Source organism: Narcine bancroftii, chromosome 6, assembly GCF_036971445.1.
Source record: "Narcine bancroftii isolate sNarBan1 chromosome 6, sNarBan1.hap1, whole genome shotgun sequence".
NCBI lineage: Eukaryota > Metazoa > Chordata > Chondrichthyes > Torpediniformes > Narcinidae > Narcine > Narcine bancroftii.
This window is the reverse complement of record NC_091474.1, coordinates 224235568-224262531: the sequence shown is the minus strand read 5'-3', so window position 1 is coordinate 224262531 and position 26964 is coordinate 224235568. Positions and strand designations below refer to the sequence as shown.

Genomic DNA, 26964 nt, shown 5'->3' with positions numbered 1-26964 from the left:
AAAAGCAGATAGACACTTGAATGAAATGGTGGGGCAAGGGGCCAGGGGAGGAGCACTAGCCCAAAGGCAAGTGGTCATAGGTGGACAGGGGTGGGAGGATACAAGGGGGAAAAAAAAGCTGAGGTGATGGGGGAGGGGATAGGTCCCTTAATAGAAAAGGAACGGGATGGAGAATTGGAGGAAGGGAGACAGAAGGATGTGGAAGAGAGGAAGACAGGAGAGTGGCCTAAAGGAAACTGGAAAAGTTGCTGTTAATGCCATCTGGTTGGAGAGTGTCCAGATAGAATGTTAGATTTTGATCCTCCAATTTATGGGTAACCTTGGTTTAGCACTGCATGAAGCTGTGAGCAGACATATCAGTGCAGGAGTAGGGCTTGGAATTGAAATGGTTGGGCTGGAAGATCCCTGTCATTTCTGTGAACAGAGCGAAGATGCTCAGTCAAATGGTATCTTAGCCTGCGAACAGTCTTTCTGATGTAGAGAAGGTCACAATGGGAGCATAGGATGCAGTACATGACCTCCACAGATCCACAAGTGTTGCTTCACTAGGAGGGATTGTTTGGGAACTTGAATGGCGGTGAGGGAGGAGATGTGGCCACAAGTGTGGCACTTACTGCGGCCACAGGAAGAGGTACCAAGGGGGCATTTAGTGGGAAGGGATGAGTGGATGAAGGAGACATGGAGGGAGCAATCCCTTCGGAAGGCAGAGTGGGGAAGAGAGGGAAGATGTGTCTGATGGTAGATCATGTTGTTGGTGACAGAAATTGATGGAATTTGGATATGGAAACTGGTGAGGTGGTAGGTGAGGGCAAAGGGTACTGACCTTGTTGCGTCTAAAGGCAGAGAGGGCCAGGGCAGATATACGGGAAATGGAGGAGATATGGATAAGGGCTTAGTTGAGGGGAAGCAACATTTTTTTGAAGGAGGAGGACATCTTGGATGATCTGGAATGGAAGACTGCGTCATGTGAGCAGATGTAATGGAGACAAAGGAATTGAGAGACCCTTACAGGAGAAGTGTAGTTGAGGTCATTGCAGCATTTTGTGGGTTTGTAGAAAATGTTTGTAGAAATGTTGTCTCCTGAGATGGAGACAGGGAGATCAAGAACGGGGAGGGTCTTGTCAGAGATGGACCGAGTGAATTTGAGGTCAGGGTATAGGTTAGCAGCAAAGTTGATAAAGTTAACAAGCTCATCATGGGTATAAAAGGTGGTACTAATGCAGTCATCAATGTTGTGGTGGAAGAGTTAAGGAGCCTTGCCTGTGTAGGCTTGTCACATCAATTGCTCCCTTGCAACAAAAAGGCAGGCATAGCTAGGACCCTTGCAGGTACCCATGGCTACCCCTTTGACTTGGAGAAAATGGGATGAGTCAAAGGAGAGGTTATTGAGGGTGACAGCAGAGGAGGGTGGTGGTGGAAGTGGACTGGTTGGTCAATATAAAATCTTTAAGAGTTTTGAGCTTCACTTTCTTCTTTGATGGTTCCAATAGTTTATAGCACACACATTATTTTCAGGGTAATACTGTACTTCTGTCATTAGATCTCAAGCTTTAATTTAGATATGCAGCATGGTAACAGACCCTTCCAATCCATGAGCCCACGCCATCCAAAAGCACCCACGTGACCAATTAATCTACTAACCCCATACATTTTGGGGAGGAAACCCACGTGGACTGAGAAAGAATGTACAAATTCCTTACAGACAATGCTGGATTCAAACTAGTTGCTGGTGTGTGTTAACCAGTACACTAACTGTGCGGGCCTATATTGGAGATGCATTTAAAAAGCATTAAATTAAGTAAACAGTAAAACTCAGGTTTGAGATCTGAATAAAGAAGTGTGTATTCTGAATAAAAAGTGTTTATGTTGAAAAATTTTTCTCATTCAATTGAGAAAGTAGTGATCCTCGGAACAAGGTACTATGTTTCTTAATAATGGTAGGAAGAAGGGAAATAAAGAAGACTAGAGAAGAGTGGTTTTCAAATCTTTTCTTTCCACTCACGTACCTCCTTAAGTGTTCCCTATGCTGTAGGTGCGCTGTGATTTGTAAGGGAATACTTAAGGTGGTACATGAGTGGAAAGAAAAAGGTATGAAAAACACTGTTTTAATAATACCTAATTGACTCGTTATGTGCACGATTTCATAACTCCAAAAGAAATGGGCCAATGACAATTTTGTGGTTCTTAACCTTTTTTCCCCACTCACCTACCACCTGAAGCAATCTTTTATCAATCACAGAACACCTGTGGCATAGGGATTGTGATGTTTCTTTTTTATTGTAGTAAAGAAACTTGGGTTCTTTTAAAATAACGATACTTTATTAGCTGTACACTCAAGACTGTGTGGAGGCATCCATCTTGAATCCAACCAAAGCTGCCATCAAATTAGTCTCTGACTTCTCTAGTGGTCAGGAGGATCACTAGAACTTTATCACTACATCCCCTTTCCTTGAGATGCTTAATCTACAACATGACACACTAAGACAGTATTCATTTCAATTTACAGTTCAACACAAACATCAGCAGCACAAACTTTTTAAGTGTGCAGTTCCTTTTCTTTTAGAGGTTCAGCCTGTCAGGTGCCTTGATAACACATGTAGATCTTCTTAACACAGGTGCTTGTGTCGGCTCTGCTGGTCCACTACTGTGTAGCACTGGTGGTGATTCCTCTGTTGCTGTGCAGGTTGGATCTTCTGCATTTGTCTGTTCCAACAGTATCTGTTGCATTTTTGCCAGGCCCTTTCATTTCCTTCTCAGTATTTGACCATCCTCTATTCTGACAGTGCAGGATCTTGGATTTATTTCCTCCAGGAGAGTAGTCTCTTTGTCCCAAGTATTGGAATCTCTGTGTCTCACTATGTCATGTTGTGTCAGAGGCCCTAAGCTTTTTGCTGACATATTATAGTTTGTTTTTTTGTCTCCATTGCAGGTGTTTTTGTTTCCATTTATCATCTTCTACATTTCTATTGTTGTTTGGGTCTGCAAAAAAATAGGGAACTGTGATACATAGTCTACATCCTGTCAGAAGCTCAGCGGGTGACATGTCATGTTCAAGTGGTGAAGCTCTGTAGCTCAATAGAAATTGATAAGGATCTGAGCCACTGTCTAGTGCTTTCTTGAGCAACTGTTTAACTATGTGAACTCGTTTCTCTACTTTACCATTTGACTGTGGATGCAGAGGATTTGAAGTCACATGTCTGAAATCATACTCTTCTGCAAAGTTCTGGAATTCTCTACAGCTGTAGCATGGTCCATTCACACTGTAAACAATTTGAGGAATTCCATGTCTTGCAAAGATTGATTTCATAGATTTGATCACACAAGCAGCAGACATGTTAAGAAGCAGCGCCATCTACAAATAGTTCAATAGTCATAACTAGCAAGCAATTATTTCCATCCAAGTTGAACAGATCATTCCCAATTTTCTGCCATGGTCCTGCTGGTATGTCAGTTATTATCATGGGTTCCTTTGTCTGCTTTGCGTGGTGTTTCAAACAGGTCTCATCCAGTCAAAGTGTCAGCATTTATTCCTGGCCAATAAACAGCAGTTCTGGCCCTTCTGTTGCATTTTTCCATTCTAAGGTGCCCCTCATGCACCCTTTTCACCACTTCTTGTTGCAAAGATTGAGGAATAAACATCCTGCTCTGTCTAAGTAGAAACACGTTGACAATACTCAGCTCGGCTCTGATGTTGTAGTGTAGCTGACATTCACCTCTAGGCCACCTTCATTCAGATTCTTGATGACCTTCTGTAGAACTGTGTCCTTTTCTGTTTCAGCTGCAATCGGCTTTGATTTCATGTCCGAAATGGGAAGAGATTCAGTGGAGATTCATATCTGTCTCTGTGGAACTCTTGTGTGCTTCACTCTGTGTCATTACCCTGGATAGCGCATCAGCTAACCCAATAGGTTTCCCTGGTGTGTATACCCCCTTTACCAGGCTTAAGTTTTCATGTGCTTTGTCACCAAGCAGTGATTCATGTCCACCTGAGACTACTGCAAACCTGAGGTGGTGCTCTTTATCTTTAACTTTCACCTTGAGTTTACATGTACATTTCATATTGATGCTCTATCCATTGTAGGCTTTGCACTGTACAGGATTTGCATGGATGTATGGCTTTATCTTAATTGCCCCTGTGTCCAGCTTGAAAGGAATATTTGTTCAATTTGTATGCAATGACATAGTCCACCTATCTTGATCAACTCTGTTATGTTTCGCTGTTCAGTCTGTTGGTTTATAATCTTTCTGGACTACCATGCCAACGAAAAGTGTATCACTGAGGACAGTTTCACTTATGTTTTATTTCCCTTTCGAAAAACATTGCTTTGCCTAATGATTCTGCCCTTTACACTTAGAACAGACTTTTCCATTGGCGGGGCATTGTTTTGGTGCATGTTTCCACTTGAATGTGTCGCAATCTTTTTGTTGTTCTCTGTATCTCATTTTTTTTGTATATGTGTGTGGAAACACATTGCAGCTATGGCTAGGCCTTCGGTTTCAATGGCTTTTGCACTCTCACTGAACTTTTTTTGCATGCTGCAGAGCTCATTCACTGGCGTGGCATATCTTCACAGCTCCAGCTAAGGTAAGCCCTGTCTCACACAGGAACCTCTCTCTCACTTTCTTTTCAATAATCCCAAACACAATTTGATCATGGATTATTGAATCTTGCAGTGATACAAATTGCATGTTCTTGTTTTTAATTTCAAGTCCATTTAGAAAAATATCAAAGCTCTCTCCCTGATGCTGCATACATGAGCAAAGCATATAGCTCTCAAACATTTCATTTTTCTTTGGTGAACAGTGTTCATCAAAATCTCAATAACCTTGTCAAACCTGCCCTGGTCAGCTGTCTTGGCAGAAACAAATGTGTTGAAAACCTCTAGGTGCTTAAGGTCCCGACATGGTAAGTAGCAGTGCAATCTTCCGTGCATCAGGTTTGCTATCGAGTCCAATGGCTTACAAGTACACCGTGAATCTTTGTTTCCACTCACGGTTGACATTTCCATTCCAATTTACAGCATCAGGATCCCTCATACTTTCCTTTTCTCTGCTGCTATCAATTGATACACACTCTGTACACTCCTGGTGTTTCTTCCACTTCTGGTACCATGGACACTCCTAGTTCATTTTTATTTTAATAAAGAAACTTGGGTTCTTATAAAACAACTATATTTTATTAGCTATAGAATCAAGACCGTTTGGAGGCATCCATCTTGAATCCAACTGAAGCTGCCACCAAACTAATCTCTGACTCTTTCTAGTGGTCAGGAGGATCACTCGCACTCTATCACTACAGGGTTATGAGTGGAAAGAAAAAGTTTGAAAACCACTGCTGTAGAAGGACAAATCTAGCCATGTTTTTCAGTAAACTTGGTTTAATTCTCTTTTTGTTCGGGCATCTGCCTACATTTTGTTCATACCTTTAAAAAGGGTTCAAGCCTGAAATGCTAGTTATGTATCGTTACCTTTACTATATATTCTATTTGACCTGCTGAGTTTCTCCAGCATAATGTTTTTTACTTCAATCACAGTGTCTTAAAACTCCTGTGTTTTACATTTAATTCTCTTTCACGGTCTATTCTAAAATGTATTTTATTTCCTTTCATCTGAGCAAAGGAAAAACTATCTCCTTTACCTTCCCGACAGTAAAACTAACCTTATATTTAAGCATTTCTTGTTCAACACAATAACAATATTTGATTGTGTAGATAAAATCTATTCAGCTTCAGAAAACATGCATATACAGGAAATCAAAGTTGAAAGAATTGTACAAGATCTTTTGGTTAAGACTTGCCTCTACTCACTTTATCACATAGCTCTTCAAATGTGCAGTCTGCCACGGATCCACAAGCTTTGCTCAATCTGAGCTCTCTACCTTGTACTTTCAAAATCCTTGGTCTTGTTACTATGGAATCACAAACAAAGAATCGGCCTTTGCTGGATAATTACTATAAAATTTATCTCTTATACCTTGGAAATGCATGGTTTCACGAATAATAGCAGATGATTCAACACAGAAATTAGACAAAATACTGATACAATGACAACCACTTGAATATGGCATCAACCCGTACACAGCAATGGAACTTACTAATTGGTCAGTGGAGATTGGGCATTGTGTTCTAAATGTATTCTCTTTCAAGAGAAATTAACTTACGTACTATCATTTTGTTTCTGAGCCAGCTCATCAAATAGCTTATCCATGACAGCCTCCACATCAGCTTCACTTGTACTACAGTGAAAAGAATAATGGAATATGAAATTAATAACACTTGAAGCCAACATCAAACAGCTGCCCGTGCTCGCTTAGCTTTTTGCCCATCAAAAAAGAACAGGATGTTATGCTGTAAATACAAACATTAGATTTATAATACACTTTAAAGCTTGGAATATTAACTCTCAGGTAGATCATTCTATCTTATTTGCATACACTGAAAGACTTCTGTGACTGAAACCTAAGCCAGTAATGAGGCAATACAGATGAACCAAATCCATTAATGCTATGTGCTTACAATGAGAAGAAAGGACCATGGGTTTCTCTTGCATGCAAAACAAGAGCAAGAGAACAGATCAGTTATTCTTCTGAAGAAACAGCTTTTGAAAATGTACTGAAATAGTATATCATTCAGACAAAATTTGGCTAAGTACCTTGTTATAAAAGTCAAATTAAAGCAGTGTGTTGAAATAGCATGTTACTACAAGCTTATAAAATATTATGAGTGGATGTATACAGATTTCAAATAAGAAATCAACTAACTGGGGTTCTTCAGAGCTGCATTCTTATTTACAAGATAGTGTGGAACAAAATCTCTTCCAAGTGCTTGGAAATGTTAAATAAATTTGATCAGAATCTTTTCTCATGAAAATCTTACAAAAGCATTTAAAATGGACAGAACATTAAGGGGAGTTTTTAATTAAAGAACAGTTTCAAACATATTTTAAAAATTAAATGATGAAAACACCTTAAGGCAATTGGGAGTATTAAATGCTATGCCTTTTTCTATAGCAAAGGTGCTGGATAATTTTTTTTAAAATTTTTTATTTACTGCGCAGTATGAGACAATTCCAGCCATTTAAACCCATGCCTCCCAAATTAACCCACAACTCCTTATGTTTTGAAGGGTAGGAGGAAACCTGAATACCTGGGGAAAACCCTTGCGGACACGGGGAGATATACAAACTCCTCACAGACAGCACTGGATTTGAAACCGGGTTTCTGACACTCCAATAGTGTTGCGCTAACCATGCATATCTCTGTATCTGCAGAAGTCAACAGAATCAGTGAACTGTTAATAATTGTAACCTATAATTAATATAGACTAAAATATTAGTTTAACAATTCATAGTATTTCATTCAAATTTTATTTATTGGCTTTAACAATGTGTCTGATCAAAATTTTTAGATTTATATGTGTGTGTGTGTGTGTGTGTGTGTGTGTGTGTGTGTGTGTGTGTGTGTGTGTGTGTGTGTGGGTGTGTGTGTGTATGTGTGTGTGTGTGTGCCTCAGACAATTATTTCAAAATGTTCTGATTTTTAACAATGTGTTTACTTTTTCAACTTCTTCCTTTATCCCATATGCATATCCCAATCTTCAACTTTTCTTTACAGAATTTTCAAAAAATTAATTCCAAAATATTTTCATTACTTACTTTGCCATCCTTAAGAATTCTAATGTCATAAACTGTGTATCTGTTTAATGATATCACTGTTGCTGGACGGCCAGGGCTGCTCTGCAACTGGTGCCACAACATGGACCTGATTAAATTCTGTGAGTAGATTTCTTTAGATTATACTAGACTTGATAAATCCAGTTTCGTCAAGTTTTATTATTTTTGGTACACAGACAGCCAATCTGTTTGCTCATAGTTTTGCTATTATTTGATTCCACCTGCATTGAATTCGCCCATCGTTATTGAATGAAGATCTACCGGGACCAATGCCTGAAGAGGGCGCACAAAATCAGTGAACCGGTGCAGACTCGAAAGGCCAACATGGCCTGTTTCCGCTCCGTAAATGGTTCTATGGTTATATGATGCCATTAAAGCATGGAAATGGGCTACCAGGTGAAATAATTAAACAATTTTTGGATAGTATTGATCTAGTAAATCTCAAACATTGTTCACTATATTTCTACCTTCATCTGGGACAAATAAAGAATATCAACTTAGTCCATACACAATTTAATTTTGTTGCAGTGATTTGTGTGATTTATCTGTTCCAATCTTACAACACTATTGGAATACAAAACTAGTATCTGTGACACAAGGTAGAAAACTGTTGTTTACAAAAAGGCAGGATTAATCCGACCCCACTAGCTGTAGAACACAGAGAGTGGTGGGTGCATTGAATGTGCTGCCGGTAATGGTGGTGGGGGCAGGTATAGTAGGATCTTAGATAGGTACATGAATCTGAGAAAAAAATACTGGGTTATGCAGTAGGGAAATTCTATGCAGTTGTTAGAGTACCATATTGGACACCATATAGGACCCACTGGCATATAGGACCCTACCCCCCCCCCCCCCCCCCCTTTTTTAGTGTGAGATTTCAGGAAATATTTGTTTTAGTGTATTTACCTTCACTCCCCTCGATGGAAACCTTCCAGCCTTGCATGGCTGAGATGCCAAAGCCTTCTCACACAGGGCAACGGGCAGGGTTCATGCCCACTGTCATGGGAACACATGCAAAGATCTCCTGCTTTGAGGGGAACGTTGGGCTTCAGTGATCAGGCTCCACGCTGAGCCTTAGTTCGAAAAAGTTTCCCGCGCTCTCCCTCCCTTCCATTGCTCACACTCTCTCCCAGAGTGCTTTGATGGCAATGCTAGGCCCCAATGATCAGTCTTTGTTCGATGAGCATGGCCCCCCTGAACAGATTGAATGAGGCACAGGGACGACTCGACAGGCTGCTCGCTCACTGCCACACGCCCCTGTACCTCATTCAATTTGTTGAACAAAGCTTGATCATCGAGGCCCAGCACACCCCTCAAAGCACTGTAGGAGAGAGCAAGTGATGGGAGGGGGAGAGAGAGAGTGGGTGGGTGAGAAGGAGGGAGAGGGCGACATTTCTTGCCGGGGTAAATGAGCGGCAGCAGCAACTCTAGAAAGCATAGGTGAGTAGCTTGAGCACTTTCCTCCTGTTGCCATCTTGTGGGTGAAAGCCTCCACTCGACGCCCAAAATGGCAAAATCAAAATGACAGGACCAAAATGTCACCTTTGTGTATAGGACCCAGGGTGGCTTTTGAGGCAGTTTTTTGGGGGGAAAAAAAGTGGGGACCTATATGCCGTCAAATTAGGTTGGCACAACACTATAGGCTGAAGGGTCTGTACTGTGCTGTAGATTTCTATGTTCTATAACCAGAGAAAAAGACCAAGTTCACTCATCCTAACCTCATAAAGCATGCTCTCCAATCCATGCACCCTCCTTGTAAATCTTCTCTGCACCCCTCTATAGCATCCACATCCTTCCTGTTCTGAAGTGACCAGAACTGAACACAATATTCCAATTGGGGTCTAACTAGGGTCTTATATAGCAGCAAGTTATAGGTAATTACAGCTGATTCAGCCTACTTTCTGTCATCAGCAGGTTACAGAAAGCTTCATCAGTATGTTGCCAATAACCAACCCACTGATGCCCAGTTTGAGTTTATCCAGGACCATTCAACTCCAAAGTTCATTGCAGCTGTCATCCAAAAGTGCATCCAAAATTTAATTCGAGCACTGAGGTAAGATGACGTGAATCCAAAAGTGCATCCAAAATTTAATTCAAGCACTGAGATAAGATGACATGAAAGCAGCATTTGTCCAAGTGCGGTATCAACAAGCCCCTGTAAAACTGAAGCTAGTGGACATCCAAGGGAAAATACTCCAATAGTTGGGTTCATGATTGCATAGAGGAAGGTGGTTGTGATAAGAAGGCAAATGAGACTGTTGATGACATAATCTGAAAGATGGTTGTGTTTTTTAAAATTTTACTTAAAAGTTTTCCACATACCAAGTACAAAATATGGCAATTAATTATTAAATATCAAATCTATTACATGATATAAACCCCAACCCCCTCCCCCACTAAACTTACCCCGAAAGAAGAAAGGAAAAGAAGGGGAAAAAGAAATGAAATATATTAAAAAACAAAAGTAAAGAAAAATAAGAAACTAGAATAGAAACCAGGTTCCCAGAAGCACCCTCTCTCCAGATGGAGTTAATCATTTATAACTTTCAATACTTTAAAGGAGGTTAACCAAGTTCGAGGCTTAAGGAAGAGGTCTATAAATTAATTAATTCCCTCAATTCTTAAGTACGGCGCCAAATTTTCAAAAATACATCATACTTATTTCTCAAATTATAAGTGATCTTCTGCAAAGGAACACAGCTATGTATTTCTGCATTTCAACGTTCCATACCTAAGTGGATATCTGATTTCCATGTCACTGCTATACATTTTCTTGCTACTGTTAAAGCAATCTTTAAAATTTGTTTTTGACAGGTAGATAGTTTCAATTTTGGTCTTATGCCTCAATATTTCCTAATACAAATAACATTGGAGTTTGTGGAAAATTAATTTCTATTACCTGTTCTAAATAAATCACCAAATTTGACCAAAAAGGTCTCACCTTGGAGCAGGACCAAAGTGGAGTGTAAAAGAGTACCTACCTCCTGACCACATCTAAAATATTGATCAGATAAATCTGACTTCAATTTATTTAGCTTTTGTGGAGCAAGATATAGTTGATATAAAAAATTATATTGAACTAACCTATATCTAACATTATAGTATTTGTCATGCTATCCTGACACAACTCTGACCAGTTTATTTAATCAATATTAACATTTAAATCTGTCTCCTAATGCTGTCTGGACCTATGTAGCCCCTATTTAATAGTTCCAATCTGCAATAAAATATACATAGTAGATATATTAAGAAATTTATTTCAGCTATCTATTTCCGCATCGCCACATTTTGATAATAACAATATTGGACCCAATTTATCTCTTAGATAGCCTATAATTGATAGTACCCCATTTTTAAAAATTGATCAAATGTCATGAAGTTTCTTCCCACAAAGCAATCTTCTACATATCTAATTCCTTTCCGAAACCAAATATTTAAAATTTGATTATCCATTGAAAAAGGAATAAGTCAATTTTGCAGAGGCATTTTAGATCAGAGACCACTCCTCATTCCAAATTATGGTTATTGAAGTCGATCATCTTAGCCCCAGACCATCACTACAACAGCTTTCAAGGAAGTGTTCTAGGCCCATCCTTCTTCTGCAGCTTTATCAACAAATGCCACATATTTAGTTTAAGTTGGCATCATGTTCAGCATGGGTCAAAAGGCCAGTTCCTTTGTGGGACCTTTCCATGTTCTACATTCATCCTTCTAACACATCCGGTGTGTTGGACTATGAGTGCAGAATGTTCATTTCCACTCAGACATTTTTACAAATGCATCAGTCCATGCCTGTGTGCAGTAACACCCAGACAACATGATGGAATGGCAGAGTGGACTTGATGGGCCAAATGGGCCACTTCTGCTGCTATAGCTTATAATCTAACAATCAGGAATGGGCAAATGTACCATATGCACCACCAAAGTACCACACAATGAATTATCTTGAACAAGGGAGTCTCTGACCATCTACCTTTGACATTCAATGGCAACACCATCATTGAATTCCTCATCATCACTATCCTGGGGATTATCAATGAGAAATAATCGCTGGTCTGGTGAGAAACTCAACAGAATCACCCACCTAAATACGGTAGTGATAAGAAAAACATTTCCCCATCAAGATGGATAAATACAGCAGACCACCTCTTGCATATTCTCTGTCAAGTCACACACTTTGCTGATGTGGAAATATATTGCCACTCCTTCACCATCACTAGGTCTAAATCCATGAACATGACTGTGGGATAAGACCATAAGATAAAGGAGCAGAAGTAGGCCACTCAGCCCATCAAGTCTGCCCCATCATTCTATCATGAGCTGATCCATTCTCCTACAGTCATACTCCCCTGCCTTCTCCTCATAGCCCTTAATATTCTGACTATACAGATAGTTATCAATCCCCACCCTAAATACACCTAACGATGACTCCCATAGAAAATTCTAGAGGTTTACTACTCCCTGGCTGAAGGAAATTTCTCCACATCTCTGTTTTAAATGAGCCCCCTTCAATCTTGAAGTTGTGCCCTCTTGTTCTTTTCTCCCCCATCATGTCCAGGCCTTTCAAGATTCAAAATGTTTCTATGAGGTCCCCGTTCATTATTCTGAACTACAAGGAGTAAAGTCCAAGAGCCATCAAATGTTCCTCATATGTTAATCCCTTCATTCCAGGAATCATTCTTGTGATTCTTCTTTAAACCCTCTAACAATGTGGATACATCCCTTTTTAATAAAGAGCCCAAAACTGTAATCCATACTCGAGGTGAGTCTCACCAGAGCCTTATAAAGTTTAACATGGCATTCGTGCACTTGTATGTTATTCCCACAGATATGAATGCCAGCATTGCATCTGCCTTCTTCACCACTAACTCAGTCTGGATGCTAACCTTTAGGGTATCCTGCACAAGGACTCCCCAAGTCTCTTTGCGCTTCCAAATTTTGAATTTTCTCTCCATCTAAATAATAGTCTGTCCCTTTCTTCCTTCTACCAAAGTGCATGACTGTACACTTTCCAACATTGTATTTTACTGGCCACATCTTTGCCCATTATCCTAATTTATCTAAGTCTCTCTGCAGCCTCTCCGTTTCCTCTTCACTAACTGCCCTCTCCACTTATCTTTGTAACATCTGCAAACTTAGCCACAAAGCCATTTATTCTGCAATGCAAATCATCAACATGAAACATAAAAGAAGTGGCCCCCAACACTGACCCCTGCAGAATGCCAGTGGTAAGCAGTAGCCAACCAGAATAGGATCCCTTTATTCCCATTCTCTGTTTCCTGCAGATTAGCCAATGTTAGGATCTTTAATGTAATTCACGGGGTCTCATTTTGTGAAGCAGCCTCATGTGCGGCACCTTGTCAAAGGCCTTTTGAAAATCCAAATATATAACATCTACTGCATCTCCTTTGTCTCACCTGTTTGCGCTTTCCTCAAATAAATTGCAGCAGAATTGTCAGACAAGAGTTTCTCTTGGAAAACCATGCTGATTTTGGCCTCCTATGACCTCATCCTTGACAACTGACTCCAACAACTTGCAAACCTCTAATGCCAGTTTAACAGGTCCATAATTTCCTTTCTGCTGCCTCCCTCCATTTTTAAATAGGAGTGATCTTTGCAATTTTCCACTCCTCCAGAACCTTCCCAGAATCTATTGATTCTTGGAAGATCATTACAATCTATACAGCTACCTCTTTCAGAACCTGAAGGCGCATTCCATCTGGAGACTTCTCTAACCTTAGAACATTCAGCTTCCCAAGTACCTTCTCTCTGGTGATTGTGACTGCACTTACCTCTCTTCCCAGACACCCCTGAAAGTCAGGTATACTGTCAATGTCTGCCCTTAGTGAAGATTGATGCAAAATACTAATTTGGCTCTTCTGCCCTCTCCTTGTCTCCCATTATAATATCTTCAGTGACATTTTCTTTTGGTTCTATATCTACACTCACCTCTTTTTTACTCTGAATATACTTTTAAAAGCTTTAGGTATCCTTTCTTCTTAATGACCTTCTTAGTTGCCTTCTGTACGCTTTTTAAGTTTCCCAGTCCTCTACTTTCGCACCAACTTTTGCTTCCTTGTATGTTCTTTCTTTTGCTTTTAATTTGGCTTTGACTTCTTTGTCAGCCACAGATGTGACAATTTTCCATTCAAATATTTCTTACTTTGAGAATATACCTGTCCTGCACCTTCCTTATTTCTCACATAAACTCCAGTCATTGCTGTTCTGCCATCCCCCCCATGCTTGTGTGCCTTTCCAATCAACTTTGGCCAGTTTCTGTAGACCCCTTTATTCCACTAGTATACTGACACATCTGATTTTAGTTTCTTCCTCTCAAACTTCAGAGCAAAGTCTATCATATTATGATCACTGCCTCCTAAGGGTTCTCTTATCTTCAGCTCCCTTATCAACTCTGGTTTAATTACACAATACCCAACCTAGACTTGCTATTTCCCTAGTCAGCTCAGCCACACACTATTCTTAGAAGCCATCCTGAATGCATTTTATAAATTGCCTCTCTTAGGATCCAGCATTAACCTGGTTTTCCCAACCAAAATGTGTATTGAAATCCCTCATGACTACTGTAACATTACCCTTTTTGCATGCCTTCTCCATCTCCACATCCTGGCTACTGGAGGCCTGTAAACAACTCCCATCAGGGACTTTTTCCCTCTACAATTTCTTAATTCTAACCACAGGGATTCTATATCTTCTTATCCAATGTCTCCTCTCTCCAACAGAACTACCCTACCCCACTCTCCTTCCGATACACTGTGTATCCATGGATATTTAGTCCATAGATGTGATCTTTCAGCCACGACACAGTGAAGACCACACTGTCATACCTGCCAACTTCTAGCTGTGCTACAAGATCATCAACTTTAATTCTTATATTGCGGCCAATTAAATACAAGTGTTAAATTCTCGAGTCTTGATCTTGTCTATAGATCTGGTCCGCTAAGTATTGAACCCCGCCCGCGCCCCCCCCCCCAACCATCAATATAGGTCTCCTCTTCTCCACCCATCCCTTCTGATCTGAGGGTCAGACTCTGTAACAAAGGCCTGACCACTACAACTTGTCCCTTGTAGATCATCTTCACTAGATTCCCTTCACTAGGTGATTGCAGTACTTCAAAATGACTTGCTAACGCTTCATCATTGGTAATTAAGGAGGGTAATAAATGCTGATTTGTAGCAGCATCCAGATCTTAAATTTAAAAAAAATTAAATTAAATTTTATTTTATTTACAACACAGTAGAAGCTGATTCCGGCCACTTAAACCTGTACTGCCCAATTGCACCCAAATTAACCTACAACCCTGTACATTTTGAAAGGTGACAGGAAACCAGAGCATCTGGAGAAAACCCACACAGACACGTGGAGAACATACAAACTCTTTACGGACAATGCTGAATTTGAACCCAGATCGCTGGTGCTGTATTAGCGTCACGCTAATCGCTATGCTAACTGTGCCACCCTGAAGAAAAGAACACATTAAGCTTTAAATTCTAAACACAAACCATTCTGTTATCCAAGAGACTTGCTGGGACATTTCTTTTTTAAAAAAGCAAACATTTATTTTTCTTGTACAAGTAACAATTATAAACTAGCAATGCAGGTCAATAATTAGAAAATAACCTCCAGAGAAAATAAGTGGATATAGTTTCAGTGATTTGGTGCAGATACTAATGGGACAAGACCAAAATAGAGTGGTATGATAACGATAGTCAAACTGAGAGCTGACTTAAGGCCATTGTCTGCATCTTTTGATTTAATGAATGTTATTACCGGTAAATGCCTTTAATGTCAATAAATCAGCAAATACATTTCTGCTTATAGGAAATTCACATCAAACATCATGCTTACTAAACATTACAGAACACTGCTTTATGGCTGACAACTTCTTAACCATTCTAAGATCAATCTGTCAGGGACTTGGTTTTCATATGTGTTATCATCCCAAATTATTTACTTTCCTTTGTTTTAATATTTTAATTTCTCTGAAGTACTGGTTTTTGGCTTCACTCTCATTTTCACTTGTGGGAAGATATCGTGCTTGAATCTCGGTCAGTTCTTCTTTGAAAATTTCCCATGGTTTGTCCACTGCCTTGTTTGACATTTTCCTTTTCAATTTGTTTGGCGAGTTCCTTTTGCATCTCGTTAAACTGGCTTCTTTCCAGTCAAAAACATTTAACTTTTTCAACTCCATTTCCTTTCCAGTCACCATATTGAACTGAATTATTCGTCATGATTTCCTACATGTTCTCCAAGATTATCTAATTGTCTCAATTAATTTCCCACAATTAGACTAGACTTTGGCACTTTCCTTATTGGAAAAATGAATATTCTGGGCATATTGAGGAGCCCTTCGGTTTTGCCACATGCCTTGCTTTCCCTCCTTTGAACATAAGCAAGCATTTTTCTTTTTGGTTGGTATATATGGGTGGCACAACATTATGGACTGAAGGGCCTGTACAGTGCTCTATTATTCTATGGTCTAAAAGCATAACAAAAATAAGAGCAGGAGCGAGCCACTAAGCCCCATAAGCTTGGAAAATAAATAAGACTGCAGCTGCTGGAATCTGAAACAAAAACAAAAAAGATGGAAGAACTCAGCCAGTCAAGCAGCTTCTGTGGAAAGAGAAACCAGTTACCGCTTCACATCAAAGACCTTTAATCAGAAGGCCCCTCAGGTCTGTTGCACTTTTCAATACGATCATGGCTGAACTGCCCCAGATACAAAGTGTTCTGTGCCCATTCCACACAGCCCTCAATCCACTCCTCTTATAAGACATTTATCTACTTCCCCTTTAAATACTCTCATTGATCTAGTCTTGATTTTGTATCTTGATCTTGTAGTGGAAACATTTCAACATCCATCCTATAATGTCCCCACAAGATCTTTTCTTCATCTGGGCAATCATTTGGGGAAACACGCATCTCTACTGTGGATAGGAACAAAGAGGTAACCTGTATCTCTTTCTGCTGATTTATACTGTAAGCTCATTATCAACTTTTATTTGAACCTTCACATATCAGCATAAATAATTTTAATCTTTATTGTCACTAAAATTCCTTCCTTGTACAAAATATATTCTTTATTTCTTTATTAAAATCAGATGAATTACAATCAGCTAAGTTCAACATAACCAAAAGTACCCTGTTCAAACCACTATAACGGTGTACAAGAGAAATTGCATCCAAAAATGAGGCTGATATATTCCTTTGTTTTAATGAGATTTTATTCATTTAATTCAATTCTACTGACAATGTAAAATTAACCCCAATGTCACTTAATAGTCTCAGACAAAAAAGACACACACATACACAAATGTTAGACCATACTGCTTTTATCTTTTTATAGCAACATTATTTCTAAGACTTGCCAGAGGGAGGGAAGAAAAAAAATGCAATCTTTAGATGCACTGTGCAAGATTTTAATTCTAACTAACAAATACTCCTTAACTCTAAAGCAATGTTGTTAATTTATTCCTACATCACTGGAACATGCTGTGGCCAGAAAACAAATCTCTGCTGTTTTTGGATAAAATGCTTCCAAAGCAAAATATGCCACCGATTGCCCTGTAATGTAAATACTGATTTTAATGTTTAGAAACTAAAAGTATTAATTTGTGATAAACATTAGTAAGTTATTGTTGTCCTTTGATTTTGAATACACATACACCAACTTAATGTTCTCAATCAGAATTGTTTACAACATCCCATAAAAAGGAACATTCAGATGTTACTCATGTCATGTTGTCCCTTGTTCTAAGAATATTTTAAATCATGTTGAAATAGAGGAATTGGAGAAAATTAAGATCAGAGGTTAGATTAGAAGTTTATGTAAATAATTTCTTAAATGTAAACATTTTAAAATTTAGACATACAGCACGATAACAAGCCCTTTTGGCCTATGGGCCCGTGCCACCAAATTACACCCATTTGACCTACAACCCCGGTTCATTTTGAACAGTGGGAGGAAATCGAAACAAGTGGAGGAAACCCACACAGATACAGGGAGAATGTATAAACTCCTTACGGACAACAAATCCCAGCCCCTGGTGCTATAACAGCGTTATGCTAGCCGTTACCGTGCCGCCCTTTTGAGAGGTCCATCTTTAGAAATTATTTTCAGAAAGACGTGTGTCACTTATTATCTTCCAATATTCTGTCCCTGCTTTGCAGCAACGGCGGTAACTGTTCCAAACATTGCCATTAAATGGTGGCCACAAGAGGTTTTCAGCCCAACAATCACAACCACACATTGTATTCATACAGGTTTTTAAATGCAGCACAACACCAAGATGTTTCCTGAACAAATATTCAAATAAAGTTTGACAAGCCACACTGAGCTTAATTCACAATCCCCATTTCTCTAATTTTTAAAATTATAAACAAACAGCATAGGAACAGGCCATTTCAGGCCTTGAGTCTGTGCCGCCAATTAACCTAGGCCCTGGTATGTTTCGAACAGTGGGAGGAAACCGGAGCCCCACATAGATACAGGACATACAAACCTTGTCCCAATTGCTGGCGTGGTAAAGGCATTGTGCTAACCACTATACCAACGGTGCCACCCAAAAATATATAACTTTTACAGCATTGCTAGAAATTTGATCTTCCTGTTTATCATGTTTACTACATGATGCTGATTAAATATTGAGATTTTAAAAATCCCGCCCTCACAACTATTAAGGAAGTCAGAGAAAGAAATTCAAGAATATTCTTAAAAGCTTCTTGAAAAAAATGTAACAATTGATACATAATACTTGGCTCATGCCCCTTAAAATGGAGAACCACTTGGGATGAGACTGAGAAGCTTGAGCTCATTCAACTAGAGCACAAAGGCCCAGTGCAAGCCACCTAATCAGTGGTGTGGTAGAGGTGAGTTCCACAAGAAAGTGTTAAAATATGACTTGTAAATTTTTATACATAGAACATTTAGCACAGGACATGACCAAGACTCTATACAGTTCATGGCAATCTTTTACAAGGACAATTCAGTTGGTCCAATGTCCCAGCTCTTTCCTCAGTTTAAGTTGTCATCAGAGGTCATGATAATAAATGTGAACTTGATTGAATTGGATTATGCAACTCTCTCAGAAAAGATCAAAATAACCCAGTCTATGGTTGGGGGGGGGGGGGGGGGGTAGAGAAGTGGGGAAGATAGCTTTCCATGTCTGAATCATTCATGTCCAAAAATTTATTTTCCAAATTACTCCTTAATTTGAGGACATCCAAGAAGTCTGCTACCTCTGTCCGTTCCACTAACCGTCCGTTCCACTAACCATGACTTCAAATCTAAGGAGGATTGTATATGGCAAAAATACCTTGGAAAGTAAATTTGCTGCCATGATTACTTGAGGCATAATTCAGGCATAATTACAAAACTGTAAATAAGCTATCTTTGTAATGACCAGTGTCATTGTGTCACTGTTAAGAACAATTGGATTCAGCCTCAACCAGTTGACAGAAAGAAGGATGGAGGTGTTTAGGAAACATAATTTGCTGTAGGTCTCAAAGGTAATAAAAGATATCATGGTTTTCTTGATTAGTACTCTTCAGTATTCTTCTTTTCTAATTTTTTTTTAATACATTGCAGCTAGGAATATTAAATTCCCAATCCTGCTTGAGCCAAGTTTCAGTTAAAGTCACTAAAATAAACCACAAACATTGTCTAGTGAACAGTTTGACTTGTGGAATGCTTCCTGCAGTCAGAGGTTCCAATGATAAATTTCAACAGCTACCATCAAAACTAAACAAAACAAACATTAAACTGAACGATACCATTCTTTTTCCGGAGATTCTTTTAAACTTTTACAATTCTATAATTTTATTAAAACAAATTGCAAGTGTAATTGGCCATTACATAGCTTCCCGAAAATGGATAGCTAATGACATGCTTGCTTTCATCAATCAAGGCATTGAGTAGGAAAGACGGGGGATGTCATGCCACATTTGTACAAATGTTGGTTAGGCTGCACCAGGAGTATTGTGTGCAGTTATGGTCACCACACCAGAGAAAGAACATAATTAAGATATAGAGGATACAGAAAAGATTAATGTTGAATAATAAATGTTTGGCGGGATATTTTCACAACACCAATAATAATGCAAATAAGTGCAACAAAGAATTAAACTAATCGTTACTACAATCAATATCCCATGTGTGAACCAGATCCCTAATCCAGAAAACCAATGGCACAAAATCCCATTATCGCACACAGGATATCTGTTTGGATAATTTATTCCGTGATGTGATTCACCAGATTGGTAATATTCTCAGAATTATCAGGAATGCAAGTACAACACAGTTGGCGCAGCGGTTAGCACAATGCTGTTATAGCACCAATGATCGAGACCAGGGATCGAATCCCATGCTGCCTGTAGGGAGTTTGTATATTCTCCCTGTGTCTGCATGGGTTTTCCCTGGGGGCTCTGATTTCCTCCCACAGTTCAAAACATACTGGGGGGGTTGTAGGATAATAGGGTGTAAATTGGGTGGCACAGACTTTTGTGCCCCAACGGCCTGTTACCATGCTGTATGTCTAATTTTCTTTTAAACAAATTAAACTAAAAAATTTTATCAACGAATTAAAGCTACTTACAGCTGCAACTACAAAGTACGACTTATTGGATTAATAAAATGGTAATTCAAAATATCATCGGTTTCTGTTGTGACAGATTATGTTACATTTTATATTATGTATAGATATGTTTTAAAGGAGATAAATTGTGGCAGGATTTTTTAGTTAGGTCACAAAAAGATACCAACACTTCAACACAGATCTCATTTGAAATGCCAGAGCTCTGCTCAAGCCAGACAGACAAGGCTCCAAGTGCCTTTACAAAAACTTTGAAGAATACCTATAAGGACTTCACAAGTAGGTGTTAATTGGACATACTGTGGAGTAATGGATTATTGATTTGGAAAGCAACAGATGAATGAACTCGAAGATTAGGTCCAGTTTGGCAGTCTGTCTGAATGCAGTTTGCTGTTCTAGGAAGGTCAAGTGGCTTTGCAAGTAGAGAGAGTTAAACAGGCTTTTCTCTGAGAGAGTGAGAGTGAGTGAGAGAGAGAGAGAATTAAGTTCTAAAGTCCAGCAGGAGCAGCTAGGACTGGAACATGACAAGCTGGCAAATTTGTGGAAAAACCCCATTTTGAAGATGGGTTGTGAGTTCTTAGTTCAGCCTGTTCAAAGCCCTTGTAGTCCATACTGTATAATGTTTCACTTGAAATAAGAGAAACAAAAAGGAATTCTGTGGTGACCTGAAAGAAAGAGGGAAAACCCTGATGGGACAGGTTTCTTCAGCAAGACACTGAAGTGGCTGATTGGAAGGAATCAGTTTGTGTCCAACAAGCAACAAATCTCTCTCTGAAAACCGACAAGAACCTTCCTGAGCGGTAACCATTTACATTTCAAGCACCAAAGCCTGGTGAAGATTCATAAATGTTAGATTCTGTGCACAGTAAAAGAATTGCCTGATACCAGTGAACTTGGAGAAGTGAGATTGGACTGTGAATTAAAGAACCTTTCTGAACATCTATACAGACATGTGCTTGGAATAAGAAGGGGATTAAGTTAAGTTAATAGTAATAATTTAAAGTGTGATCCTGTTTACATGTTTAAAGATAATTAAAAGCAACTTTTGTTTAAGTAACCAGTTGTCTTGGTGAATTTCTATTGCTGCTGTGTTTTGGGGTCCTCTGGGCTCATAACAAGATCATTCATAAGATGTATGTAGGGGACAACATCTCCTAAATAGCATGACCCAGTCGAATTGCATGGGTGCCAAGGTATGCTCTCAACCCACAAATGAAATAAGTAAAATTTTATGCAGTTCCCATCCATATTGATGCACTAGTTCTTTCCCAAGGAAGTTGGCTTGTTTTATTAATTAATGATAAGATCCCTTTTTGTTGTAGATTCTACCCATCTCCAGTTGCTCTCACAATCACTATTACCAACAATATTTCCACCCTGAACTGTTTGCACAAAGCAAACATTTCCTTTACTGGGGTGTCCTAATTCTACGAATAGAGGGCGTTTAGATCTGTTATAATGAGGTTGGTATCATTTCTGGCTGATTGTATGAAGGCATGCAATTGAGACCCATTTCTGTAGCTCTGGGGTATTTGAGAGTTTCTCATTATGATTTTTGCATAATAGCCACATCGGATAAGTTGAATGGAACGAGCACAATGGGACCCAACCTTCCGTAAGGACTGAAAACTCATACATATCCAACAGCTACTACGGTTCTGTCTTTTAGCACACAAAGAAGTCATAAAGAGAAATGTATTCTTAGAATATCCTTTTTTACTCAGTTTAGTGTCAATTCCTGGGGAAAGCCTGGGGGCACTATATAATTTACCTCATGAACACCTTCTCCTAAAGGGAATAATTTATCATTTTCAACAATCTTGCTCCTCTCATTTTGCTTTTGAAATAAATGTCCATATGATTAATGTGACAATCACAAATTGAAGGGCCTCTTCATTTATCGGTTTACAGCATAACCTTGGCTCCTATACCACTGGACTGGGTCCTGCTATTTAGGATATGTTGTCCTTTACATACATCATGTGAATGATTCTGTCAATCTCCCACCTTTAGTCTAGAAACAAAAATCAAGGGAAATCAGTGCTGTTCAACAATCTCTCCTTTTGGAATGATCAGATTATCACACAAGATTAACAATCTGATCTATGTTTTAGAGCAGGTGGTCAATGAAACAGCAGAGGCCATAAAAATAGTAGATAGTAAGAACAGTTATTCAGTTACTCTCCAGAATAGGATAGCACTAGATTATTTGTTAGCAGAGAAGGGAGGCATTTGTGCTTTGATCAGCACAGAATGTTGTACTTACATTCCCAATAATTCTGAGAGTGTTATTGAATGAAGATCTACCGGGACCAATGTCTGAAGAGGGCGCACAAAATCAGTGAACCGGTGCGGACTCGAAAGGCCAACATGGCCTGTTTCAGCTCCATAAATGGTTATATGGTTATTACCAATCTGGTGAACCACATCAGGAAACAAGAGACTGTAGATATCCTCTGAGAGATGGTGAGGTAATTTGGGGCATTGATTTTCTGGATTAGGGACCTGGTTCACACACAGGATATTGATTGTAGTAACGATTATTTTCATTCTTTTTTATTTGAATATTTTATTTATTAATAATAATAATGCATATATTGAAACATACAAATAACAAATAGAACTCCATTAAACGTTTCAAAACAGGTAAATTATAATTACTCAATGACTTAGGGTTCCATCTATAAATAAACTGATCAAGCCTCTTCTCACCAATTTGAGATAATTCAGTATTGTTCCATATCAAATGTTTATCCATTTCAAACATCCTATTAATAAATTTCAATTGTGCCGCATCATAATAATTTTGAAAATTAGGGAGTTGCAAACCTCCAAATTTATATTTCCAAGTTAATTTTTGTAAAGATATCCTTCCACAGAAATTTCCTCACCAAAGCATTTAAATCCTTTAAATTTTTGAAGAATCTTACAAGGAATAGATTGAAATAAATACTGAATTCGAGAAAAAATGTTCATTTTAATACAATTAACTCTTCCTATTAATGTTATCAGTAAATCTTTCCATCGATTCAAATCATGTTTAATTTTAGACAATAATAGTAAATAATTTAATTCACATAAATGACATAATTATCATCTACCTTAACACCCAAGTACTTAATCTGATCTATCTGAATTTCACAATATGCTTACAAGAAGAATCCATTTCAGCCAATGACACAAGCTCACTCTTCTCCCACTTGATTTTATAACCTGATATCACACCATACTGTTCCAATCTATCATGTAAACACTTCAAAGAATTCTGAAGTTCTATTAAATATATCAAAACATTATCTGCAAATAAATTTATTTTAAATTAATCAGATTTCACCTTAATACTTTTAATATTACTATCTTGTCAACCAAATGCTGTGATTTCTTCTCTCCCCTTCCATTCTTCCTCTCCTTCTGGACTGGTGCAGGCTATTGAAAAAAACTTTCCTGTTTATTATCCGGTGAAGAATTAGCAAATATAAGAGCTTCAGCATCTTCATTAAAAAACTGAGATCGAAAGTCTCCATAAAAAACTTTAAGGATACCGAAAAACGATTAGTTTAATTCTTTGTTGAGCTATTTTTGGTGTTGTGAAAACATGGTGCCAAACACTTATTACTTACATTACGATGGTTAGTAACCAACATACTTCAACACTAGTTGAAATGGGAAGGGATTATAAACCAAATGAGACAGAAGAAGATAACTGTGTTGAAGCTGAAGACCTGCCAACGTGCCCATACCCTGTGGGTTATTATACCCCTTTCATAGAGAAACATCACCAAATTTGTCGAATGCAAACACTAAAGTGCAAGTAAAGAGGTAAATGAAAGAGACTGAGTGTGTTAATCCAAAGGATTAATGGAGATTGACAATTGACACCAAATCTGTGGAGGAAAGTCTGTGCTGACAGCTTTGACATTGACACTAACAAATGGTGAATAGCCAGTTTTAATACAGTATCTGTTCAGCGAGATATTATTTAGAAGTCAAGACTTAACTGAAGTCAAGGATGCTAACATTGGTTATTGACACATTATTCTTCAGATTACTTAGAAACTAAATTGTAGCCTTTACCGTAGTCAAGGATATTAACAATGGTTATTGACACTTTCTCCTTCATATTAGATAAAACTAAGACTTCAATAGAAAAACTGTAATAAAGATATTTATGTAGTTTTCAACAGGTTTATTCCATGATGAAATCCTATTTTCTGTAACAATTGTTAATATTCTTGACTACGGTTAAGGCTACAATTTAGTTTCTAAATATCTGAAGAAGAATGCGTCAATAACCACTGTTAGCGTCCTCTACTTCAGTTAAGGTTTACCTTCTGAATATCTCGCTGAACAGATACTGTATTAAAACAAGCTGTTCATCAACTATGTCAGTGTTAAAAGGTTAAAGGCTCCATTATTGTCACTTTATACTATATTTAGAATGTAACATACATGAAATTCTTTGTCAAAGCTGTTGGCACAAACTTTCTTTCACAGATTTGGTGTCAATCATGTTAGAGACAGTGTCAATCTTCATAAAATTACTTCCACAATGAGCATCATTTTCCTATGGTCAGGGTGTCTAAAACTGGACATGGGTATGGAGACAAATGTGAGAGGAAGGGTAATGAAGGTCTTGTAATTAAAAACATGCAGCATATGAAACAAGGTAGATCAGATCCTATCTGTTGTCAGGTAATAAAACAGGAATATAATATTACACTAAATTGCCTTTAGTCTGCCAGAAGGTGGACAAAGATTTACTATTAGAATTAGTATTGCCCAACGCCCTTAATCAGAGAAAGAGAAGCAAAGAGAGTCTCCACAGAGTCGCTAAGATTGGCCTCCAGCACTCCCACAGCCTCTGCAGCAGCACGAGACACCAGTTCAGTTCAAACCATCGGCAACCCGAGCCCAGATTCAAAACTTGAACATGATGAGGAAGCCTTCAGCACCCAGGGCACTTGGAGAACTCTTCTTGCCTTCAGCACCCTTTCGAATCCTGGTTCCGATATCTTTTTTTTAATAAGCCTGTTTCCTGCACCCCGCACTCTGGTGTGAGTTCTTTGTCCTCAAGTTGCCAGCAGCCACAGCTTGTGTGGGTTCCTCGCCTGAACAGCTCGCCATATGCATGTCCTTCATCTGTGGACCCCCTCGCTAGTCTGTCACCATGGTCACCCGCTTTAGGGTTATCTCCTCTGCTTTTCCTTCTCAACAGGGAGTGATCTCCCTGTTACTGATACTCTGCACCAGTCTGCAACCCCTTGTGGGCCGTTGCTAAACATAGGCATAGCTGTCTTGGGCCAAGACCCTGTGATTGCAGGATTTTGAAGAAAAAAACAATTGGCTCCTTTAACAGGCCGTTTAAAGCCTGTATGGAGCCATTGGATGTTGGATTGGACATTAGAACCCTGTGGGGGAGCACTTTGTCTCCACTTCCCCACTCTCACCCGCTGTGCACCAGCAACTGCACTGCTGTCCCCTATGGTGGCACCGCTTAAAGTACTGTTGTTATAGACCTTGGAAAATGTTATTTTTGACTGAGGACAGGACTGAACCTGCTGCAGGGGATTTGACAGCTGTTAGGTTCTGTACTAGTGTTGTGCTACCACTAGGGGGCTTTGACAGCTGTCAAAGCACAGGAACCACACGCTGGAATACCGTGGGCTCACAGGAGAGTGAGCCTGCGGCTATTAACCTCTCTCCACCAATGGGAAGAGGTGGAGGCACGCATTGGGCAGTTTAAAAAGCCCAGTATGCTGGTTTTGAAGAAGTTAGTCGGTGGATTGGACTACAGGCAGTCAGACAGTTGGTCTGACTGTACATGCTCACCTGGCAGCTTCAGCAAGCCACACTCTAAGTTGCTTTGTTCACAGATGCTAACACTGCCGTCTGGAGCTGTATGTCAGTGTGTTCACCCAGTAGTTTCAGTGGAAAAAGGAAGACTGAACTACTTTGTCCATGGGTGCCAGCACTGTTGACCTAACAGCAGTTTGGAGAACTCTGATACCCAGAGTATGTGTGGGACTGACCAGTGCCTCTCCCATCCCCTTTCAAGAGGAGGACTTCGTGTGACAGGATTCACAGGATCACTTAAGCCAGGGTGTTCAAAGGAGAGGGCTTGTGAGACAGAAGGTCACTTGTTAACCCTAAAGAGGACTTCGGAGGAGTGAACCACATGTGGTGAGCAGGAAGTCACCATGAAATTCCAAGGCAAAGAAAGTAAAAGTGGTTGTTGCCACATTCAAAACTCAATCCAGTCTCACGTTCCCCTGATAGGGTTGAAAGTCTATAGGGACCACAGTCATCTGGATACAGCCTCAAACTAAAAAACCAGTGGGCAAGATAAGAAATAATCCCAAGCCTGGAAACCAGATCTGTGAGTTGTTCCTTTTTCACTGACAGACTTGACGTGACTGACATGGATGTTTTGTTTTGGGAATTTTGGTGTTTTTTTTGGGGCATTTCAGCTGGACTATAATGGTTTGGGTTTTTTTCCCTTCGATATAGAGTTGCCATTATTGGGTTAATTCTATTATTATTAGTTTGTTAATAAATTTTGTGTTAAACTTAACCCATTCGTTTATGTGTCTCTCAATTGCTGCTGGGGAGCGAAACACTGTCTAGTTAGAAATATAATGAGCATCATGGAGTCGTGGCTGGAAGATCCCAGCGAAACATCCAAAC

The 26964-nt window shown here is 39.1% G+C and overlaps 1 protein-coding gene and 1 long non-coding RNA gene across 4 annotated transcripts in view; one reads left to right on the top strand and one right to left on the bottom strand.

Moving 5' to 3' along the window:
- afg1lb (AFG1 like ATPase b) overlaps positions 1-26964 on the bottom strand; it is a 175888-nt gene that overhangs the window by 29593 nt on the left and 119331 nt on the right. For all 3 annotated transcript variants that reach the window (XR_011340749.1, XM_069887519.1, XM_069887520.1), the window contains exons 9-10: positions 6165-6235; positions 5808-5908 (exon numbers count right to left, since the gene is read on the bottom strand). Coding sequence is in view for 2 of the 3 variants with exons in the window: in XM_069887519.1 (XP_069743620.1) it covers positions 5808-5908; positions 6165-6235 (172 nt within the window). In the remaining variant the exon portion in view is untranslated. The remainder of the gene's footprint in view (positions 1-5807; positions 5909-6164; positions 6236-26964) is intronic.
- Positions 1-26964, top strand: part of LOC138737067 (uncharacterized) — a 77039-nt gene that overhangs the window by 48146 nt on the left and 1929 nt on the right. Inside the window, exon 4 of the long non-coding RNA XR_011340751.1 lies at positions 9583-9724. This is a non-coding gene — a long non-coding RNA (uncharacterized lncRNA). The remainder of the gene's footprint in view (positions 1-9582; positions 9725-26964) is intronic.